Source organism: Mustelus asterias, chromosome 7 (genome assembly GCF_964213995.1).
Source record: "Mustelus asterias chromosome 7, sMusAst1.hap1.1, whole genome shotgun sequence".
In the NCBI taxonomy this organism is placed as follows: Eukaryota; Metazoa; Chordata; class Chondrichthyes; order Carcharhiniformes; family Triakidae; genus Mustelus; species Mustelus asterias.
The window spans coordinates 79,487,981-79,508,198 of record NC_135807.1 but is presented as its reverse complement, the minus strand read 5'-3'; the positions used below and the strand labels follow the sequence as shown (position 1 = coordinate 79,508,198).

At 40.8% G+C, this 20,218-nt stretch overlaps 1 protein-coding gene across 3 annotated transcripts in view; it reads left to right on the top strand.

The window, feature by feature from the left end:
* sbspon (somatomedin B and thrombospondin type 1 domain containing) overlaps positions 1–19,517 on the top strand; it is a 49,389-nt gene extending 29,872 nt beyond the window's left edge. For 2 of the 3 annotated variants that reach the window (XM_078216304.1, XM_078216303.1), the window contains exons 2-5: positions 8,570–8,764; positions 12,483–12,561; positions 16,513–16,689; positions 18,816–19,517. In XM_078216304.1, coding sequence (XP_078072430.1) covers positions 8,570–8,764; positions 12,483–12,561; positions 16,513–16,689; positions 18,816–18,933 — 569 coding nt within the window. In that variant the 3' untranslated portion in view covers positions 18,934–19,517. Of the gene's footprint in view, positions 1–4,292; positions 4,434–8,569; positions 8,765–12,482; positions 12,562–16,512; positions 16,690–18,815 lie in introns of all 3 variants that reach the window. The other variant, XM_078216302.1, reaches the window with a different exon arrangement.
* The last annotated feature ends 701 nt before the right edge of the window (positions 19,518–20,218 follow it).

Genomic DNA, 20,218 nt, shown 5'->3' with positions numbered 1-20,218 from the left:
TGTAGGAATTGTGATAAAAGGGGGCACATTGAACATGCACTTTTGAGAAAGAAGCAACAAATTCCAAACAAGAATTATAGAAAGCAAGAACCAAGTGTATCAAATGGGAAACCTATCAAGGCAAAAAGGACCCATGGGATACAAAAAGGACATGAAAAAGTACCAGAGTCACAGTCAAATGATGAACTGTTGTTGAATGTACTGGCCATTGTGGATGCAACAAACCGTTACTGAGTCACTACTTCACTGGATGGACAACTGGTGAAAGTGGAGGTGGACACCAGAGCAGCAGTTTTGTTGGTACCAGAAACCTTTTACTAAAAAAAACTACAACATATTGCCTTAAACCCTCAAAAGTAACAATAAAAATCTATATTGGAGAAATGTTTAGGGGCCGTATCAATGTAAACGAGCAGCTAAATGGACAGACTGCAGACTTGTCCCTGCAGGTCATTAAAGGTAACTATCCAGCTTTGGGGAGAACTTTAATAATGCCTCCTTAACTTGTATGAAGGCCTTCTCGCACTGATCCACCCATTCCTATTGCCTGTTTTGACACAATAAGTTGTGTAAAGGCTTAAGGATGGTCTCCAGATTAGGGACAAACTTTCCATAATAGTTTAATAAGCCCAAAAAAGAACCAAGTTGATTTGACTTTTAAAGGTGATTTGTGGAGTCCCTTTGCGACTGTGACATGACCCAGATATTCAATAGAAAATTGGCAAAATTCACATTTATCTTTCCATACACTTAATCCATAATATTTTAGCCTCTGTGTGATATTTGGGTTGTGAAGATGTTCTTCCTCATTCTTTCTAGTATTAGGATATCACCTAAGTAACATTGGACTCTTTCTAATCCACTTTGAATTTTTTTCCATGGCTCATTGGAAAAATGCAGATGGGGGGCATGATGTCAAATGGAAGTCTTTTATATCAGAATAGCCCTCTGTCACGATTGTCAAATATTGTTGTGAATCTGGATCCACATTGATCTGAAGATAAGCTTGAGGAAAATCAATTTTACTGAGGTGTTGGCCTCCAGTCAACATAGCAAATAAATCATCAATCAGAGATAGAGGGTACACTGTACTGCATTGATAGTGACTTTAAAATCACCACAAATGCATACCAATCATTTTTCTTCATCATCGGCGTGGCTCAATCGCTCACATTAACGGGTTTGAGGACTCCTGTCCTAACTAATTAGAACAAGCCGTTCAAATTCTGCCTTTATGTTAGGCCTGATTGTGTATGGCACTGACCTAGCCTTTAAGCATGTGGCTTGACTTTCCTCCTTAATTGTTAACTTGACTAAGAATTCCTTCATGCTTCTCAGCTCCCCATTAAAGACAATGATGTGCTTCCTTAAAATCTTCGGTAGACCTGCTTCATAATCTGACACAAGATTTACCTTGGCCCAGTTTAATTTGATTTTTTCCAGCCAAGTTCTCTCCATTAATCTGGATTGTTTCCTTTAACATTGTGCAGGGACAAGTCCATTCAATTGCACATTTACATCGATATAGCCCCTCAACGGAGCCACTTCTCCAGTGTAGGTTTTTAATATTATCTTCAAAAGTTTCAAGGCAATATGTTGTAGTTTTCCTATTTCTGCTACCAATGAAACTGCTGCTCCAGTATTCACCTCCATTTTCACCGGCTATCTGTCCAGTAAAGAGTGACCAGTAACAGTTTGTGGCACCAGCAATAGTCAGTACGTTTTATGACAATTCATCTTCCAATTTAGTCCATTTTCATGCCCTTTTTGTACTACATGCACACTTTTTCCCTTATTTGGTTTTCCATATGATGCATTCGATTCTTGTTTTTTGTAGTTCCAACTTATTGGCTGGAATTTTACCATCCCGCCCACCATGGGAATTGGAGCAGGTGAGGGCAGACCATGGAAAGGTCCATTGACCTCAGGTGGGATTTTACTGTTTTATGATGAGCAAGGCCGTAAAATCCCGCCCATTGTTTCTTTCTGCAACAAGCACATTCGATCTGCCCCTTTCTGCCACAATTTCTGAACTTTATGTCTTTGCTCCAGCAATCTGCTGCTGTGTGCCCAGTTTTTGCACACTAGTCTGTACATAATGATGTTGATCAAGACATCCCTGAATTCACAGTATTCAGCTGGTTTCTTCAAAGTAACGATGAACTGTGTGATTGGTTCACTTTCTTGTTGGTTATGCATATGGAACGTGCATCTCTCGGTGATTCCCACTATCTCATCAAAAGCTTTTGAGCCTGGCTTTTCCAGCTGTACCAGACTTCTCAGGAGATTGAATATTCTTGGCCTGTTTCCTTCTGAGTTTTGCAACACCCCCGAGCTCTAAACTTATTGTTGCAGGATACTTGCGACTCACAGTGATCCCTATACTGTTCCAGATCTTTCTGAGCAGAGCACATGGTGAGCTTCTTTTCGACCTGGCCCACAAACTTCATTGATGCGCACATGCAAAAATGGTTCCAGATTTAAGACTTGCCAATATTAAAATAAGCCTGGGATAGAGCACTGATGCAATTGCATTAATCAGTTTCTTCATTGTTTAAGTAGTAATTGTATTGTAATAATATATAATATGTAGTATTATAATAGTAATAGTATAACATTGACCTGGAAATGATTTTGAATGACTCACTCATACTGATGTCAATGGGGCTGATAGGACAAGGTTGGGTAATATTGAGAGTGGCAATACAAGACAGGCCTGACAGGACCTTCCTTTGCGCAAACATTTAATCTTGATTGACATTTAAGAACAGGCCGATTAGGTCACCATTTGGAATCGTCCAGCCTCTAATTGGTTGATTTTTCATATCATTGTTATTTCTAAAACCATTCCCACCACTGAGATTAAACCAGTCTCCAGTTGTTTGGTTTAACGTTACACCTTTTTGTACAAGGCTGTCACATTTGCTGTTGTCCAGCCCTCTGGAACCACCTCTGTATTTAAGGAGAATTAGTTATGATCAGTACCACTGCTGCCTCGTGTGGAACATATTGCAACAACATCTTATTCATGTGACTGTTTACACCTTCAGCTCATTAGCCTTATTCACCACACTTGGTGTGTTAATATGCACTGTAAGCTAGGGTTCACAGAATCACAGAATTGTTTCAGTTCAGGAGGAGGCCATTCAGCCCATCATCTCTGCATTGGCTCTCAGAATGAGCAATTCACTTAGTGCCATATTGTATTCCCTCGTAGTCTGACCAAATGTAATACCTTACTGTTTCTTACTCTTTGCTATCTGTCTTCCCAATACTTGATGCACCTTTTTATCTTTCCATACATCTTCTTTCTAAATCTACATCTTGGTTCCAAACCCTTGCTCTGTTGAGGTGCACACCATCCATTTTGTAAAGATCTTATCTCCCTCCTGCACCATCTCTCCAGTCAGCATTCATCTGCATTATACTCCTATTTCTATAGTCACTGGTGCATAGTACCAGAAGCAATTCAAGATTACTGCTTCTCAGCTTCTACTTTTTAGTCTCTTTCCTAACTCCCTAAAATGGTTCTGCAGGACCTCATGCCATGTTCTACTTATGTTGCTGGTACCAATATGAACCACAATCTCTGGCTGTCACCCTCCCACCTCAGAATAATCTGTAACCAAAAAAACCCGAGGGGAGATGAGGAGAATTGTTCAGTACCATGAGTTGTTATGACGTGGACTGCATTGTCTGAAAGGGTGATGGAAACAAATTTGGTAGTAACTTTCGAAAGGGAATTGGATATATAATTAAAAAGGAAAATAATGCAGGCCCATGGGAAAGAACAATGGAGTGGGACTCTCTTTTAAAGAGATAGTGCAGGCTCAATGGGTTGAAATGTGCTGTATGATTCTATCATTTATCAAATTAATTAATGGAAAATTTCTGTCATTGGGCACCAATATACCTGAAATGTCTCCAGGAATGCTTGCTCATAAAACCATTGGTTCAATATAATCTACTTCAATCCATAGAAACTATGTCATTAATTTAGTGCCATATTGTATTCCCTCTTTTGAGTCTATCAGGTTGTGTTCTTTGTTAAGTGCACAACAACATTTTTTTAAAAATGTTAGCAAAATGTAATTTTCCTCTGTTTTAGGGGGATGGCCAATCTTTAGTCCCAAACATAACCCCTGCATCAGAGGGTGCAGCACCGAGGACAGAAAATTCTCCCAGTTGGAATTTCCTTTGCTTCGGCCATCACTCTTTTGCCCAGACCTCTAATTTTTTTCTTGTTATCTCTGTCCTCTATTCTATATTTTAATCATTTCTCTCCCTTACAGAATTCAACGATGTTAGAACTGGAATTTATTCTCACTTTCTGTTGCCTGTCCTCAGTGCCGAATTTAGACTTGGTGAGGCCCTAAGCTATATAAAGCTTGGAGGCCCCTTGTTAAAAAGTTACACGAAAAGGTCCCACAAAGGTGTGTACCAAAACAGGACCTTGGGTCGCCACAAAAAAATTGAAAACATAATTATGCCTTTTAATTATTTAATAGCAAGGTATTTAAAGTGAAAAATACAACTTATTTTCAAATGAATGCATTTACTGATTACATATTTATCATTTGGCTGGCTTGATCTCGCTCATAGATTTTGGTAATTTTGGTAATTTTTTGAGTTGCTCTTCAAGCTGGTGCTTTCTTTTTCTTTTCTGGTATCCGCTCTTAAATGTTCTCTTCATTGTAAACCTTCTGAAATTTTGTGAGGCCACTGCGGATTGTGAGGCCCTAAGCTGTAGCTTGTTTAGCTTATGCCTAAATCTGGCACTGCCTGTCCCTTCCAAAGAATTTGAATATGTTACAGTAAAGATCAGAGTTGGCTCAAATCCTAGAAGCTTGTATTTTCAAGCCAAAACCTTAACCTAAGGGTATGCTTCCTCTTAGTACTTCAATGTGAATGTTGGAGAGAGCATGCTCTTTTATCCTAGGAATATTATTGCTTAGAATCATATTTCTCCATGTCAAAAAGTTTCAGAGTTCTCTTCTTCATGACATCATTTTCTTCCTCAAGTGAGGTAGCAATTATTTATTTTAACATGTTTTAATTCTGTGACATGATTGGTAATTTCGCTGCCTGTGTAATTATTGCTTCATATATGAATTTCAAAACAGTGAATTCCCATCTGTAATAACATGACAAAAGTAAGCTGTGGTAAGAATGTATTTAAAGAATAATTGAAATGTTACCAGAGATATTTGCCAGTGATATAAAAAAAACCATCTGAATACGGCACCAGTGAACTGCAGCTGTATTTCAAATCATATGAGGGACCGCCATAGCTCTGCTATGTAGACTAAGTTTGGAGATCTTTCAAACTTGTCAAAGTGACGGGGGCGATTGTCCCAGCCCACTGTGCTACTCTAGCAGTGCAGCAGGCCGGGAAACATAACCAGAGGCTGTGTGGTGGGCTTCCCGCTGGGCGCCACGGCCTCCGCATGTCTCCAGTCGCCAAAAATCAGTGCAGTGCTGATTTAAATATTTAAATCGTTATTTCAATCTCATTAGCTAGCCTCTTTCCCCCCCCCTGCCCTCGCCCCCGACCTCCCCCTCCCTGGCCAGAAGTGTTTCACTCCAGCGGGGTTTACAACAGCGCCCCACTAACAGGGAGCTGGCAGCCCGACCCCGTTGGAGTGAAGGAAGGCCATGGAGGCCCCCCCAGGAGGTCAATGGTAAGGGAGGGTGCCCCCTCGGCATTGCAGCCTGGCAGTGCCAGCCTTGCCCCCAGCACTGCCCAGGGGGAAAAGTGGCAATGCCCAGGGGGCACCATGGCACTGCCCACTGGGCATCGGGCAGTGCCAAGGTGGCAGGGCCAGAGGGGCAGGGCCTTTGGGGGTGATCAGTGGGGTGGAGGGTCCTGCTGCACTCTGCAGTCGGGGTTGATGACAGAGGGAGGGTGGACAGTGATGAGGGCTGGTCATCAGGTAGGAAGGAAGGGTCGGCCTGCCAGGGAGGTCGGGGCTGCGGGGTGGGGTTTGAGGCTGCGTGGGTGGTGGGGGGGAGGGGGGGAGCGAGACTGTGGGGGGTCAGGACTGTGGAGCTGTCCAATAATGTACAGGTTAGATGATTGGCCATGCTAAATTGCCCCTTAGTGTCAGGGGGATTAGCAGGGTGTATACATTGGGTTACAGGGATAGGGCCTGGGTGGGGTTGTTGTTAGTGCAGTCTGGATGGGCCGAATGGCCTCCTTCTGCACTGTAGGGATTCTATGATGTACAGAGTGTGGGAGATTCATTTTGAAAATCCCCGCTGAAAAAACCAGCGGGATTTGCTCCAGTTTTTATGTGAATTCGGCACTTCGAATTTATTTTTGGCAGAATCCCTACCGACTATTTAATTCAATGTCTCCAATGAGCGATAGCAGGTGGTACTTTCCGGCCATTCATGCCAGCAAGATCTGCTGGTCCTGTTAATGGCACACCCCTGCTGTGGATTTCCCAATGGTGAGAGGTGAATTCAGAACTTTAGAATACAGGAAATTGGAAGAAATGTAGGTCATTCGGCCCCTCAAGCTGCTCCATTATTCCATAAGATGGTGGCTGATCTGATTCTGGCCTTAACTCTACTTTCCTGCCTACTCCACAAATCCTTGACTCCTTTGTCCCTGAAAAATCTGTCTAGCTCAGCTCCTGAACATATTCAATGACCCAATCTCCACTGCTGTCTGTGGAAGAGAGTTCCAAACACTAATGACCCTCTGAATGAAGAAATTCTTCATCTCCTTAAATGGAAGACCACTTATTTTGAAACTGTTCCCCCTTGTTCTGGTTCCCCCACAAGGAAAAAATATTCTCGCAGCATCTACTATGCCAAACCCCCTTAACATCTTGAATAGAGCCAATATTTCAAGTCTGAATCTTATATGCCTCAAATATTCTGTCAGTGGACCTGACGCAGGGGACTTGATCCCAATCTCTCTTTGCTGTGCCAGGCATCTGGGAACAGCTCGACTCTCTCAGCTTGAACCTTCACATTCCCATTAACTGTCTAATTGCTGACTCAAAGTGCAGATGAAACATCTCATCTCAAGAAAAGGTAAAATCATACAGGCATCTTTGGAATCACAGCTGGCTATGGAATGCATTGTCAAAAGATCACATGCTCACCCACATTTTATACTGCAAATAACACATAGCTGGATGGGGAGGGGTGGTGGTGCAGAGAAAAATTAAGAAGGCATTCTCCCTCACAAAATAAATTCTTATGTTAGAGATGCCCCCAGTTTTGCACTATTAGTTTTTGACTTTACTGAACACCTTGAAAGCTGTTCCACATGGGCCTCCAGAGGTTTTAGTGTGAAACTAAGGACTTATGAAATCATTAAATCCTCAGATATTAAGCAAATTTAATAAATGGACAGTATTGTTGTTGGACTTTTTTTGGATGTGTAAACAAACTAATGATAATATTTGAATTAACCTGTAGAATGAACATTCAGAACAGTTGCAAAGATTTAGCCAGCAGTCTTAACATTTAAATAAGCTTACTGTCATCAGTTGCAACATGCATTGATCAAATGATACATTTCATTGGTGGACTGGGCGAATACTGACTCAAAGACAGTGTGATATGATCTGAATTGCGATTTCATCTGACATTTTAACTCAAAAGTTGCCATTTAGCGACTAGAAATTGGGTAGTTTGCAAGCATAAAACAGGCATCCAAGCTCAATTACTTCCCATCTCTGAACCTTTTTATGCTTGATGCCTTCTGTGACCAACAAGCTGCCTCTGGGGCACAACTGGGACCTGCAGCTTGACATTAATAAACAAATGACCTAGCAAATCAATTTTCTGTGGTCTTGTGTATCACTGAGATTTTTCTGGATTCATATGGGATGCAACCCTGAGACCAGTGAATGTTACACTTGTTAGTTTAACCAGTAGATAAGCATTAGACAGCAATGGGTTACATTTTATGGCATAAATAAAGTACTGCATGAACCACAAAAATACATTTTGAGGTAGAAACTCATCCCATAACTAGCCTGTGAACAGAATAATCCTATTAACATCAAGAATAGAAAGGTAATCATCCTATTTGCCATTTATCTCCCTACCCACCCATTTCTCATCTTACTCTGTACAAATGATAATTCCCCTGTAAAAATAAAGCTGTTGCCACAGTAAGAACAGTGCTGCTGAACATGTATGTTTACATGTATGTCAATAAAATGTAGTCAGGTTAGAATTTAATGGAGGGATAATTTCCCTGGAATGGAATCAACCCCGGATCATGTGGTAAATGCGGGGTCACTTTTAACATTTAAGAAAAACTTGGACGGGTTCATGGATGAGAGGGGTGTAGAAGGATATGGTCCAAGTGCAGGTCAGTGGGACTAGGCAAAAAATGGTTCGGCACAGACAAGAAGGGCCAAAAGGCCTGTTTCTGAGCTGTAATTTTCTATGGTTCTATGGTTCATACTGTAAAATAATTAGAAATTCACACTTTAATGCGGCAGAACAGTTTACACCACAGCATCCCAACATCATTGCTGTAATAGTATGACCCACAAACCTGAACAAACATTGTAACTTCAAGTTGTTTTCTCATTTCCAGCCAGTCCATGTGTGGTGAGTGAGTGGAGTCACTGGAGCGGCTGTGCTGAGCAATGTCAGCCAACTATGCGAATTCGCCAACGTCACATTGAGCAAGAGCCTCAGAATCATGGAGATCCTTGTCCACCACTGGAGGAACGAGCTGGCTGCCTGGAGTACATGAATTATCAGGGTGTACATTGTGGACAGTCCTATGGTACAGATCTGTTAGTTTATCTCATTATCTTACTCCCAATGTAATCTTTCAGATTTTTCTTTTGATTTATCTAAAAATTGTTTTTAATTAGTAAGAAAGCCTATTTGGGCATTGCAAATTGACATTATTGTTCTTTATTTTGTTCATTAAAGTGAGTATTGGAGCAAGGGAACATTTTCCCATTGCCTATTTCAACCCTATTGTCATCAGGCACTCTCAAGACTGTTAATGAATGAGTGATATGTAGAAATATTCTCAGTGTAGGACATAGCTTAATGTTGAAATCAGAAAAACATCCCAATGCATCACAGTATGAACTTTTCATTTCCCATACCAGCTATTCTCACAGCTTCAAGTGATCTGCCAATTGATGCCAAACACCAGGCCACTTTGTGTAATGGAATGCATGATCTCATTTCACTTGCGATCCTTAGAGCTGGCAGAGAGAAGATACTATTGTTCTATTAGTCAGGGTTGGATTTATATCCAGATCTCCAAAGTGAAAGGATAGTGGCTTAACTCCGTGTGACACTGCATAACCATTTCCTTAGAAATATGATTGTCACCTCTAATCCTCAAAGCTTTCATTTGTCATGGGCTTTTTTGTATAATTTAGCATAACTCAGCATGAAGCGTCCAGCAATATCTCTACAAAATGGATAATGTTTGTTGCAGAGATATCAGTTTGACAGGAGTAAATTGATGTTGATGTTTGGAGAGTTCTGACAATAGCAGAAGTCAAAGTGTAACTGTTCACTTCATTGCAGTTTTAACAACCATGTAGAAATGAGTAAGCAACCATTATGATAACATCAGTTTATTTGCAGGCTTGACTGTGAACTGTCGCTGAATGCTGTTCATTAATATTAAATTATTCATAGTAAGCAAAGTAATTCCACTTGTATGGAACCTTTGATGGCCTCAAGATATCCTACAGTGCTTCTCAGCCAAGAACCTATTGTTGTAATGTAGGGAAATGGGGCAGTTAGTAAACCTACAAAAGCATGGATTCAAACCTGTTATATATTAAGAAATTTGCTTCGTTGTACAGCTGACAAGCCTTTTTGGCTACAATTGGTGTTGTCTTATTGGGTTTTGTCTTTACTCTTAAAAATGATTTAGCAGAAAGATTAAGTAACAGAACCTTGCTACTAATTGCAGCAGCAGACCAGGAAGCAATCAGCTTATGAGCACTTTGTGAATGATTTGCATTTGAGTGGACCTGGAAGTGGCAGAGAAGATTGAAATGCTAAGGAAATAGACCACCACCTCCACACTGGCCTAACACAGAGATAACATCAGTGCATAAGTTTCTGATGTTTTAGCTAGGCTAGTAATATACTGTAAAAACACATTTATTGTGGGTCCTTTTAATGTCAGATATGAATGTATATGTATTTAACCTTTTTTTAAAGTTATCCTGGAAAAGATTATTTTACTTGTATAATTATCAGATATTCTAATTAATGTTATTATTGATAGACACTTGAGGGAAATAGACTTGTAGGGCTACAGGGACAGATCAGAGGAATGGGACTGACTAGATTGTTCTACAGAAAGCCAGCATGGACTCAGAGTCAAAGAGGTTTACAGCATGGAAACAAGCCCTTCGGCCCAACTTGTCCATGCTGCCTTTTTTTTTAAACCCCTAAGCTAATCCCAATTGCCCGCATTTGGCCCAGATCCCTCTATACCCATCTTACCAATGTAACTGTCTAAATGCTTTTTAAAAGACAAAATTGTACCTGCCTCTACTACTACCTCTGGCAGCTTGTTCCAGACACTCACCACCCTGTGTGTGAAAGAATTGCCCCTCTGGACATTTTTGTATCTCTTCCCCCTCACCTTAAACCTATGCCCTCTAGTTTTAGACTCCCCTACCTTTGGGAAAAGATATTGACTATCTAGCTGATCTTTGCCCCTCATTATTTTATAGACCTCTATAAGATCACCCCTCAGTCTCCTACACTCCAGAGAAAAAAGTCCCAGTCTATCAAGCCTCTCCTTATAACTGAAACCATCAAGTCCTGGTAGCATCCTAGTAAATCTTTTCTGCACTCTTTCCAGTTTAATAATATCCTTTCTATAATAGGGTGACCAGAACTGTACACAGTATTCCAAGTGTGGCCTTACCAATGTCTTGTACAACTTCAACAAGACATCCCAACTCCTGTATTCAATGTTCTGACTGGTGAAACAAAGCATGCCGAATGCCTTCTTCACCACTCTGTCCACCTGTGACTCCACTTTCAAGCAGCTATGAACATGTATCCCTAGATTTCTTTGTTCTGTAACTCTCCCCTACGCCCTACCATTAACTGAGTAAGTCCTGCCCTGGTTCAATCTACCAAAATGCATGACCTCACATTTATCTAAATTAAACTCCATCTGCCATTCATCAGCCCACTGGCCCAATTGATCAAGATCTCGTTGCAATTGGAGATAACTTTCTTCACTGTCCACTATGCCATCAATCTTGGTGTCATCTGCAAACTTACTAACCATGCCTCCTGTATTCTCATCCAAATCATTAATATAAATGACAAATAACAGTGGACCCAGCACTGATCCCTGAGGTACACCGCTGGTCACAGGCCTCCAGTTTGAAAAACAACCCTGTACAACCACCCTCTGACTTCTGTCAAGAAGCCAATTTTGTATCCATTTAGATACCTCACCCTGGATCCCGTGAGATTTAACCTTATGCAACAACCTACCATGCGGTACCTTGTCAAAGGCCTTGCTAAAGTCCATGTAGACAACATCAACTGTACTGTCCTCATCTACCTTCTTGGTTACCCCTTCAAAAAACTCAATCAAATTTGTGAGACATGATTTTCCACTCACAAAGCCATGCTGACAGTTCCTAATCAGTCCTTGCATCTCTAAATGCCTGTAGATCCTGTCTCTCAAAATAACTTCCCCAGACTCAATGGACCGAATGGTACTGTAATAGCTCTGTGGGCAGAATTTTCCCATGCCCAGGATGATGGACTCGGTGGCAGGTGGGCTGGCAAATTGGCAGGAAAACACATCAATCAGTGTGGAAGCCGAACCATTCCCATCTCTGTCGGAGATTCCCAGAGGCAGCCAAGTTGCTAGAGTAGACTGTGTTTATCAGCAATGGGCAGGCAATTAAACTTGTCAAGGAGCCAATTAACCAGCATTTTACAAAAGTTTTCAAGAGTTCACAAGAAGACCCTCGCCAGCTATAAGGAGATGGGAGTCCAGCAGCAGGTCAGTATGGGCTCCAGTTGCAGCAGCAACATTGCAGTACAGGGAGGGTGAGAATGAATTAAGTTTAAGAGTGACAAGCAGGAGGCTGGGCAAACTCCAAGATGCACTTTATGTATGCAGAGTAAAGGGAATGAGAGACTGCAGGTTACAATTGGTCTCTTGTTCACTATCAGCTATCACTGCACTATCATCACACTTGTCTGGCTTCCCTTTTGGTTTGTGCTACCCAAACATGATGCGTGCTTCCCAGGTGCTGGGACCTACCCCTGCTGCCCATAACTGGCCAACTCCCACAGCCACTGGCCATTAATAGGACAGCCTTAATAATATTCCCTTTCATCTTCTGCCACGCAGCTACGCCACCCACTATGCGTCCTGACAATGGGACGTCCATACTGGCAAATAAAACTCCACCTTATGACTCTAAATAACTTGTCTGATATGCAGCTTGTGATTCAACCTTTTGGTTTTACTGTTCTAGTTCCTGCTTTTATAAGCACAGCAGAGTATAATAAAGAGAGAAGAAAGCATGCTTTGTTTGAAGATAAAGAGATTCCTGGGTGAGTAGCAATCTTCCTTATAATACCAGTTTATCACTCTGAACAAAATTGGCTGGATATTAATCAAATATAAAATACTCATATGGAATAGTTGGCAAAACCTCTACGATAAGAGGTTTCAAATAAGGAAGTAATTTTGTAATTTTGATTGGTACTTCAGTATTTTGACAAAAGTTTCTACCTGAAGCTGTAACTTATTTTCAGTTGCTGATGGCCTTGGTGTATACTTCCAGAGTATTAGCCTTTTATTTCAGATTTCCAACATTCAGATTTTTTTCTATTTAACTGAGATTAAAAATGAGTAATTTGCTCAGGAAGTGGAAGAACATGCAGTGGTAAAGCTTCAAGAATGTGAAAATGAATTCATCATGGTGAGAGTAAGTAAAAGCAGTGACTGGGATCAGAGTGAGTGTAAAGCAGCATAAGATGTGTATCTGTAAATGCAAAGCTACTTGGTAGGAAAAGTGACAGTGACTGTGAAATGTATTTTACCACTGAGTCAGGAAGAGGCGGCACTCAAACTGATGGAAAAGATTGCTACGAGAACCAGATGCTTTAATTGTTCCGCATGGGGAAGAGATTATTCTACCTGTCACATCGAAGCAGGTGTTTCTGCAGATGTAGAAAATGAATGCTTTATTTTATTTGAAACAATGTGGAGAATGAACAATCTGTGTTGTAACAAGATGGAGTCAAGAGGGTCAGGTAACCTCCCTCCTTGTCTGGAAATATACATGGAACTGCTTGAGGCTAGAAGCAGCCTGCTTGTCTGGTCAGGACATTAAAATGTAAACACATTTTTGGAACATTCCTTTGAAAAGACATTGCAAATGCATCATATATGTCCTGTGGATTTCACAGCTACTACTAGAATGGCCATCAGCTCTCTAAAGTCAGCCTTCCTTCCCAGATGGGGGGCAGAAGTCTCACCCTGAGCCTATTAATGCCCACTTGGGTGTAAAATGGCTTTGGAGCAGTTTATTTTTTCATGGACATGCTCCTTTTTAGTTTGGTTTTGGGGTGGAGTGGGAGGGTGTTGTGAGGCACACAGTAGCCTGTAAAATCCAGCCCATGGAGTGAGGTCTTGGACAGGGAGACAACTGAAGTTTGGGTAGGAGACTCGAGTCTAGAGCTACCTTTAATACCTGAAACTTGTATCATTAAAATATTAACATAAATATGTGTTTAAGAATGTATTACAGTACTAATTAACATAAAGATAATAGAGACCAAGGTAAATTATATGACCTGATAGATAGCTTTATTGCCTACTGTATAAATTTCATGGTGAAATAATTGATGTTTTCATAATTGAGCTAAATAGATATATATATATGGATTTGCAAAGGATAGGTCATGTCTAATGCATCTAATTGAATTTTTGAGGAAGTAACCAAAGTAGTAGACAAGAGAAAGGTTAAAGAGGACTTCTGGGCTTCCAGAAGGCAACTGATAAAGTTATAAGGACCATTAGCTAAAATTAAATCTCATGGAATTAAAGGCAAATTATTGACCTGGTCAGAGATTGGTTAGGCAGTAGAAATCAGAGTTGAGTGATAAGAAAGTGAAAGAAGGGAATAGTCCCATAAGTATCTGTATACATTTCTATGTTTTATTAATAAAATAATAGAGAGCCATGTATCCAAGTTTGTTGATGACAGAAAAAACATTGGCATAGTATGTAGCATAGATGAGAGCATATAATTACACAGATATGGCAATGGATTAAGTAAGTAGGCAAAATTGTAGCAGATGGATTTTAATGCAGGTAAGTGTGAAGTTATCCATTTTGGGCTAACAAAGGATAGATTTGAGTAATAGGAACCTAGGAATTAGGAGCAAAAGTAGGCAATTCAGCCCTTCGAGCCCTCTCTGCCATTCTATATGATCATGGCTGATCGCCATTTCATCCTAACTCCACTTCCCTGCCTTTTCCCCATAGCCCTTTATCCCGCTTTTGATCAAATATTTATCTATCTCTTTCTTGAATCCATTGATTGATTCTGCATCCACTGCACTCTGGGGTGGTGAGTTCCATAGATTTACAACTGTCTGTGAGAAGTAGTTTCTCCTTATCTCTGTCTTGAACCTCCCCCCTCTTACTCTACAACTATGACCTCTTGTCTTAGACTGTTCTAGAAGGGGGAACATTTGGTTAACACTTACTTTATCAATCCCGTTGAGTATTTTATATACTTCAATCAAATTCCCCTCATTCTTCTGTACCCCAGTGAGTACAAGCCCAAGTTACTCAATCGCTTCTCATATGACAGCCCCTTCAAACCTGGAATCAATCTAGTGACCCTCTGCTGAGCTGCCTCCAGTGCCACCACATCCTTCCTCAAAGAAGGTGGCCAAAACTGAACAAAATGCTCCAAGCGTTGTCTCACCAGTGCCTTATACAATTGTAACAGCACTTCTCTACTGTTATACTCTAGACCCTTTGCAATAAATGCCAAGATTTTTAAAAATTAATTCATGGGGTATGGGCATCGCTGGCTGGCCAGCATTTATTGTCCATCTCTAGTCCCCTTGGAGGGCAGTTGAGAGTCAACCACATTGCTGTGGCTCTGGAGTTGCATGCAGGCCAGACCAGGTAAGGACGGCAGATTTCCTTCCCTAAAGGACATTAGTACACCAGAAAGGTTTTTCTGACAGTCGACAATGGTGTTCTGGTCATCAGTAGATTCTTAATTCCAGATATTTTTTATTGAATTCAAATTCCATCATCTCCGTGGCGGGATTCGAACCCAGGTCCCCAGAACATTAGCTGTTTCTGGATTAATAGTCTAGCCATATTACCATTAGGCCATTGCCGCCCCCATTTGCCTTCATTATAACTTTCTGCACCTGTATACCCACTTTCTGAGACTCATGCAGAAGAACACCCAGATCCCCCTGCACAAACACCTTTTGAATTTAATATTTAAATCGTGAAAAGCTAGGAATAATGGAGATCCAAAGAAATTTAAGGGTCCATGTCTACTGAAATGTAGTAATCAGGTACAAAAATAATCAGAACAGTGAATGGAATGGTAGCCATTATAGCAAGAACACTAAAATAAAAGGGCAGCAAACTTTGTTACAATGATATAAGTACTAGGCACAACACTTTAGAAATGATTTTTTGTTTAAGTTAACTCATGGATTGCTTGCAAGGTCAACATTTATTGCCTATCCATAATTTTCTGTGAGGAGGTGGTGTTGAGCCGTTCTTGAATTATTACAGTCTGTGTGGTGAAGGTACTCTCGCAGCTCCATCAGATAGGGAATTTCAGAAATTTGATGCAGGAATGGTGATATATTTCCAAGATAGGGTGGTGTCTGATTTGGAGGGGAACTTGGGGGGGTTGTTCCCATCTGCCTGCTATCCTTGTCTTTCCAGTTAGTGGAGATTGCAGGTTTGGGAGCTGCTGTCAAAGAGGCCATGGTGAGATGCAGCGGTGCATCTTGTAGATGGTGTACAATGCAGTCGTGTTGCACTGGAGATGGAGGATATATTGACCTTGAAAAGGTATCGCATAGATTCACCGGAATCCAGGGCTTCCAAGGTTAGATTGTGAGGAAAGGAAGGGTTGTGGTTGATTTGACTGATGTTTTTAGCATTTTTAAATAAATTGGCAACGTAGATAGAGACTACTGGGGGATATAACTTTAAAATCAGAGCCAGTCATTCAGGAGAAAAATTAGAAACACTTCTTCATGAACTAGGTGGTAAAAGTGTGAAACACTTTCCCACAAAATTAGTGGATGTCAGCAAAATTCAGATGAGATTTAAAGATTTTCTTTCTAGCCAGGGGTATAAAAGGATTTGGAGACAGGTCAATTGGATGGAGTTATGATGCCAATCAACCATGATCTCACTGAATGACAGAGCAGGCTTGAGTGGCTGGGTGGCCCAATTTTGATCCCATGTTCCTAATTCACCTTTATTTTTATGTTATTCATTAGATATTGTACAGAGTTCATGATTGAATCATTGTCTTTCCACTGCACTGTTGAGAATCGTCCGTTTGCGAGATGGATGCAGTATCTTCGAGAGGGTTACACTGTCTGTGTAACATGTCAGCCACCAGCCATGAGTTCACATAACCACCGTTGTCATGGTGATGGAGCAAGCGATAATGGGTAATTATGAACCCGATAACACATGCATGTATGAACACTAAATATAATTCAGTTATTTAGTTAATTTACTGATGCGATTTCTGGAATTTACCAGTTTCTGCAAAATGTTCTATTATTGCACATTATCAGCCCATTAATAACTTTGTTTGATGAGCTAATTCTTTAAAAGTCTCTTCATTAGCACAAACATATTACATATCATCATCAAATTACAAACATATCACTGCTGATCATGACATATCATCATTTACAAACATATCATTACTGATCATTACATATCATCATCAAATTACAAACATCACTGCTGATCATTACATATCATCATTTACAATGTAGAGCATGTATTTTCTAACATATACATTCTTATATCCATACACACTGGGCGGTGATCTTGAGCCCCTTGGCACTCTCCATCCATGGTATTGGCAGTGAGGGCTCAACATCCAGCAAAACTTAGAAATCGTGAATCTCGCCGGCGAGATCGTGATTTCTGATTTTTGCGACCCCTCGCTGTCACCCCATAATGGATGAGAACCTGATTTACATATCCATTTAAATAATTTTTTATATTATTAAACACCCTCCTCGCCAGATATTCCCCCAGACATATTTTTGTAACTCGCCAATGTGATGTCAAAGGTGAGTATAGCACCCAGGGGAGAGGGATATGGCCAGGCACTGCCCCCGGCACCGATTAGCACTGCCAGGTTGTGCAGGGGGGCAATGCCAGAAGCGGACCCGAATGGCAGCCTAATGCATGTGTAGTGGGGAGGGAGAGAGCATTCAATAAAAGACGAGGAAATTCTGGCGATTACTGTTGAGGGGGAGAGAGGGAGGCCGGCGATTACTGTTGGCGTGGGGACAGATGACAGAATTGAATGGGGAAGCGGGGTGTGGAGGGGAGAGAGAGAGATTCTGTCATTGATCGGAGGTGGGGTGGGGGAGATGCTGCCATTGATAGTGGGGGGGGGGAGTGATTCTGGCGATAATCGGGCAGATGGGGGAGAGATGCTAGCGTTGTTGGGAGAGTGGGGAGATGCCAGCATTGAGGGGGTGGTGCAGAGATACCCTAGCGTTGTTGGGGGAGGTGGGAGAGATGCTAGTGTTGATGGGGGAGGGGGGAGAGATGCTAGTGTTGATGGGGGAGTTAGGGGAGATGTTAGGGTTGATCGGGGGAGGGGGGGGGGAAGAGATGCCGGCATTTATGGGGGGGTGGGGGGGGGGGTGGGGGTGAGCCCCTGAGACCTCTGTGGTGGGGTGGGGGTGATGTTATGTCTTGGTCTGATTGGGATGCCTTGTAAAAATGGCACCTTGGTCTCAGTGCAACTGGCTTTACCGGTGTGTTTAGGCCCTGCCCCTCAAAATGATGGCATGAAACACACCCACCTGTATTTTTATGACAAAGGTTTAGATTTAGCAAGAAAACTTGCCTGTTCCTCTGGAAAGAAACACACCAGTTTTCAGTTAGATCTGACACTTTGCCATTGTTTGGTAAGATCTACCCAGTATATCCACACACAGATCACTATACATAGTCATATACTTTTCACAATTTGCAGTGCTACAGGTGAAAATAAATCTTTAAGAAACAAGAATATTAGTATTAAATGATGTTTATTCAAGCTTAGCACCAGAAATTTAGAATTACAGTTGTCATCAGGAATTTTCATTTACTTGCAATTGGCTGGTTTTGCCTATTTAGATCACATTCAATACCTGGGCAGTGAATCATTGTGGCACATTCCATACTTGGGCAATGGCTTCAATAAGACATATCATCCAGGGACATTGCTACATGAGATCCATAAATATATACTTAAATTATGTAAATTTCAGTTATGTACTTCACAGGTTGATTGCACACATAAGACACTTGTTTCAAGTATTCTTTGCAGATGCTGATAGACCCACTTTATTTTTCCATCTTTTCATGTTTTTTTATCTCAATTTTCCTATCATACAGGTTCTATAATACAAATCAGTTTAGAATTTTTTTAGCTGTTGTCAGGTTAATTTTGTTCTTGTTAAAGCTGTATATATCCATACACCTTTCCGTATCTACTGACAAAGTGTATATTTGTGTTGAGCTTATTATTTATATTTTTTCATGTTTTCATTTCTGGCAGGACTCAAATATTCCAATGGCAAGCAGTGGGTAATTCTCAATGTAGAGGAACTTGGAAAAAAGTGCGTGAGGTGGCACAGTGTTCATGCCCTATTGTCCATAGCTTTATATTTACTTGAGAAGTCATTCCTTAATTTAGAAATTTTACACACTAAGTTATAAACTGTTGTGTTACGTTAAGGTTAAACTTATAACAATCTGACAAAAACACCACTCATCATGCTTTCAAGATCGCACAGTGGAAGTATTACTGTAAAACAGCACTGATCTTTCTGAATGTGAATGAAGAGCTTTAAATAGACCAATTCAAACGTTTAATAAAGTGGCACAGGTCTGAAGATACAATCACTTAATTTCTGTGAATTCTGTAATGCATTCTTGGGTCTTAAGCTTTTGTTTAAAAATAAAAATGCCTTGTGACATATTGCAGACATTCAGGAATTCAACTTAAAATTGATGATATATTTTTCTTCGCCTTTTTTAAAATTAATTTAAATCACTCGGGATGCATTGAGGAGACTTGCTTTTTTAATTCAAATGTAGTCTTGACAAGGGGGAAAACTAGTTCAGACAGAATAAATCCAACTCCCAATGGAGATGTCCAAGACAACAACTTGCCACACATTAAGTAATAACTGGGTAATCTTACTGACAATGTTTTAAAATTAAAGCGTGGAATGTAAATATGATGGTGATTTAGTGGACACTGCTTTCCTAATGTAGGGGCTTAGGCACATTCCCTGGATTGGGGGACTGAGTTCTTCATTCCATTTGAATTGTGCTTTACACCACCTTGGGATGAAGAATCAAATAAGCAGAAAAAGACTGCTCATTAACACATTTTCCAGGTACAAAATTAAATGTGTATTTCTGGACTATATACCCAGTACCAATTTGAAGATTGCATAGTATTCATTCATACTAATCATGATTGCTGCAAAGTAAATTAGGAAAATAGATAATTAAAAAAATGCTTAGTCATGTTGCTTAAGATGCAAGCAGTTTTTGTCTGACTCAAAGGAATATTAAAATTTTGGGAGAATGTAAAATAAGCATCTTAAAGATGGAGGAAAACAACTGTGAACCAGATGTGTCATGATTCTTGATGAAGTGCTAAATGGCCGGGGGGGGGGGGGGGGGGGGGGAGTGGGGGGGGGGGGGGGATTCAGAGCAGTAGGTCAGGGAGTACAGAGACTGTGGAGAACTCAGTGAATGCGACCTGTAAGGCTCAGAGAAATAAAACACAGGGAGAATGTACAAAACATGACAGGACAGATGGTCTGAGGTGTGTTTGTTTAATGCTGGGTCTTAAGCTTTTGTTTAAAAATAAAAATGCCTTGTGACATATTGCAGACATTCAGGAATTCAACTTAAAATTGATGATATGTTTTTCTTCGCCTTTTA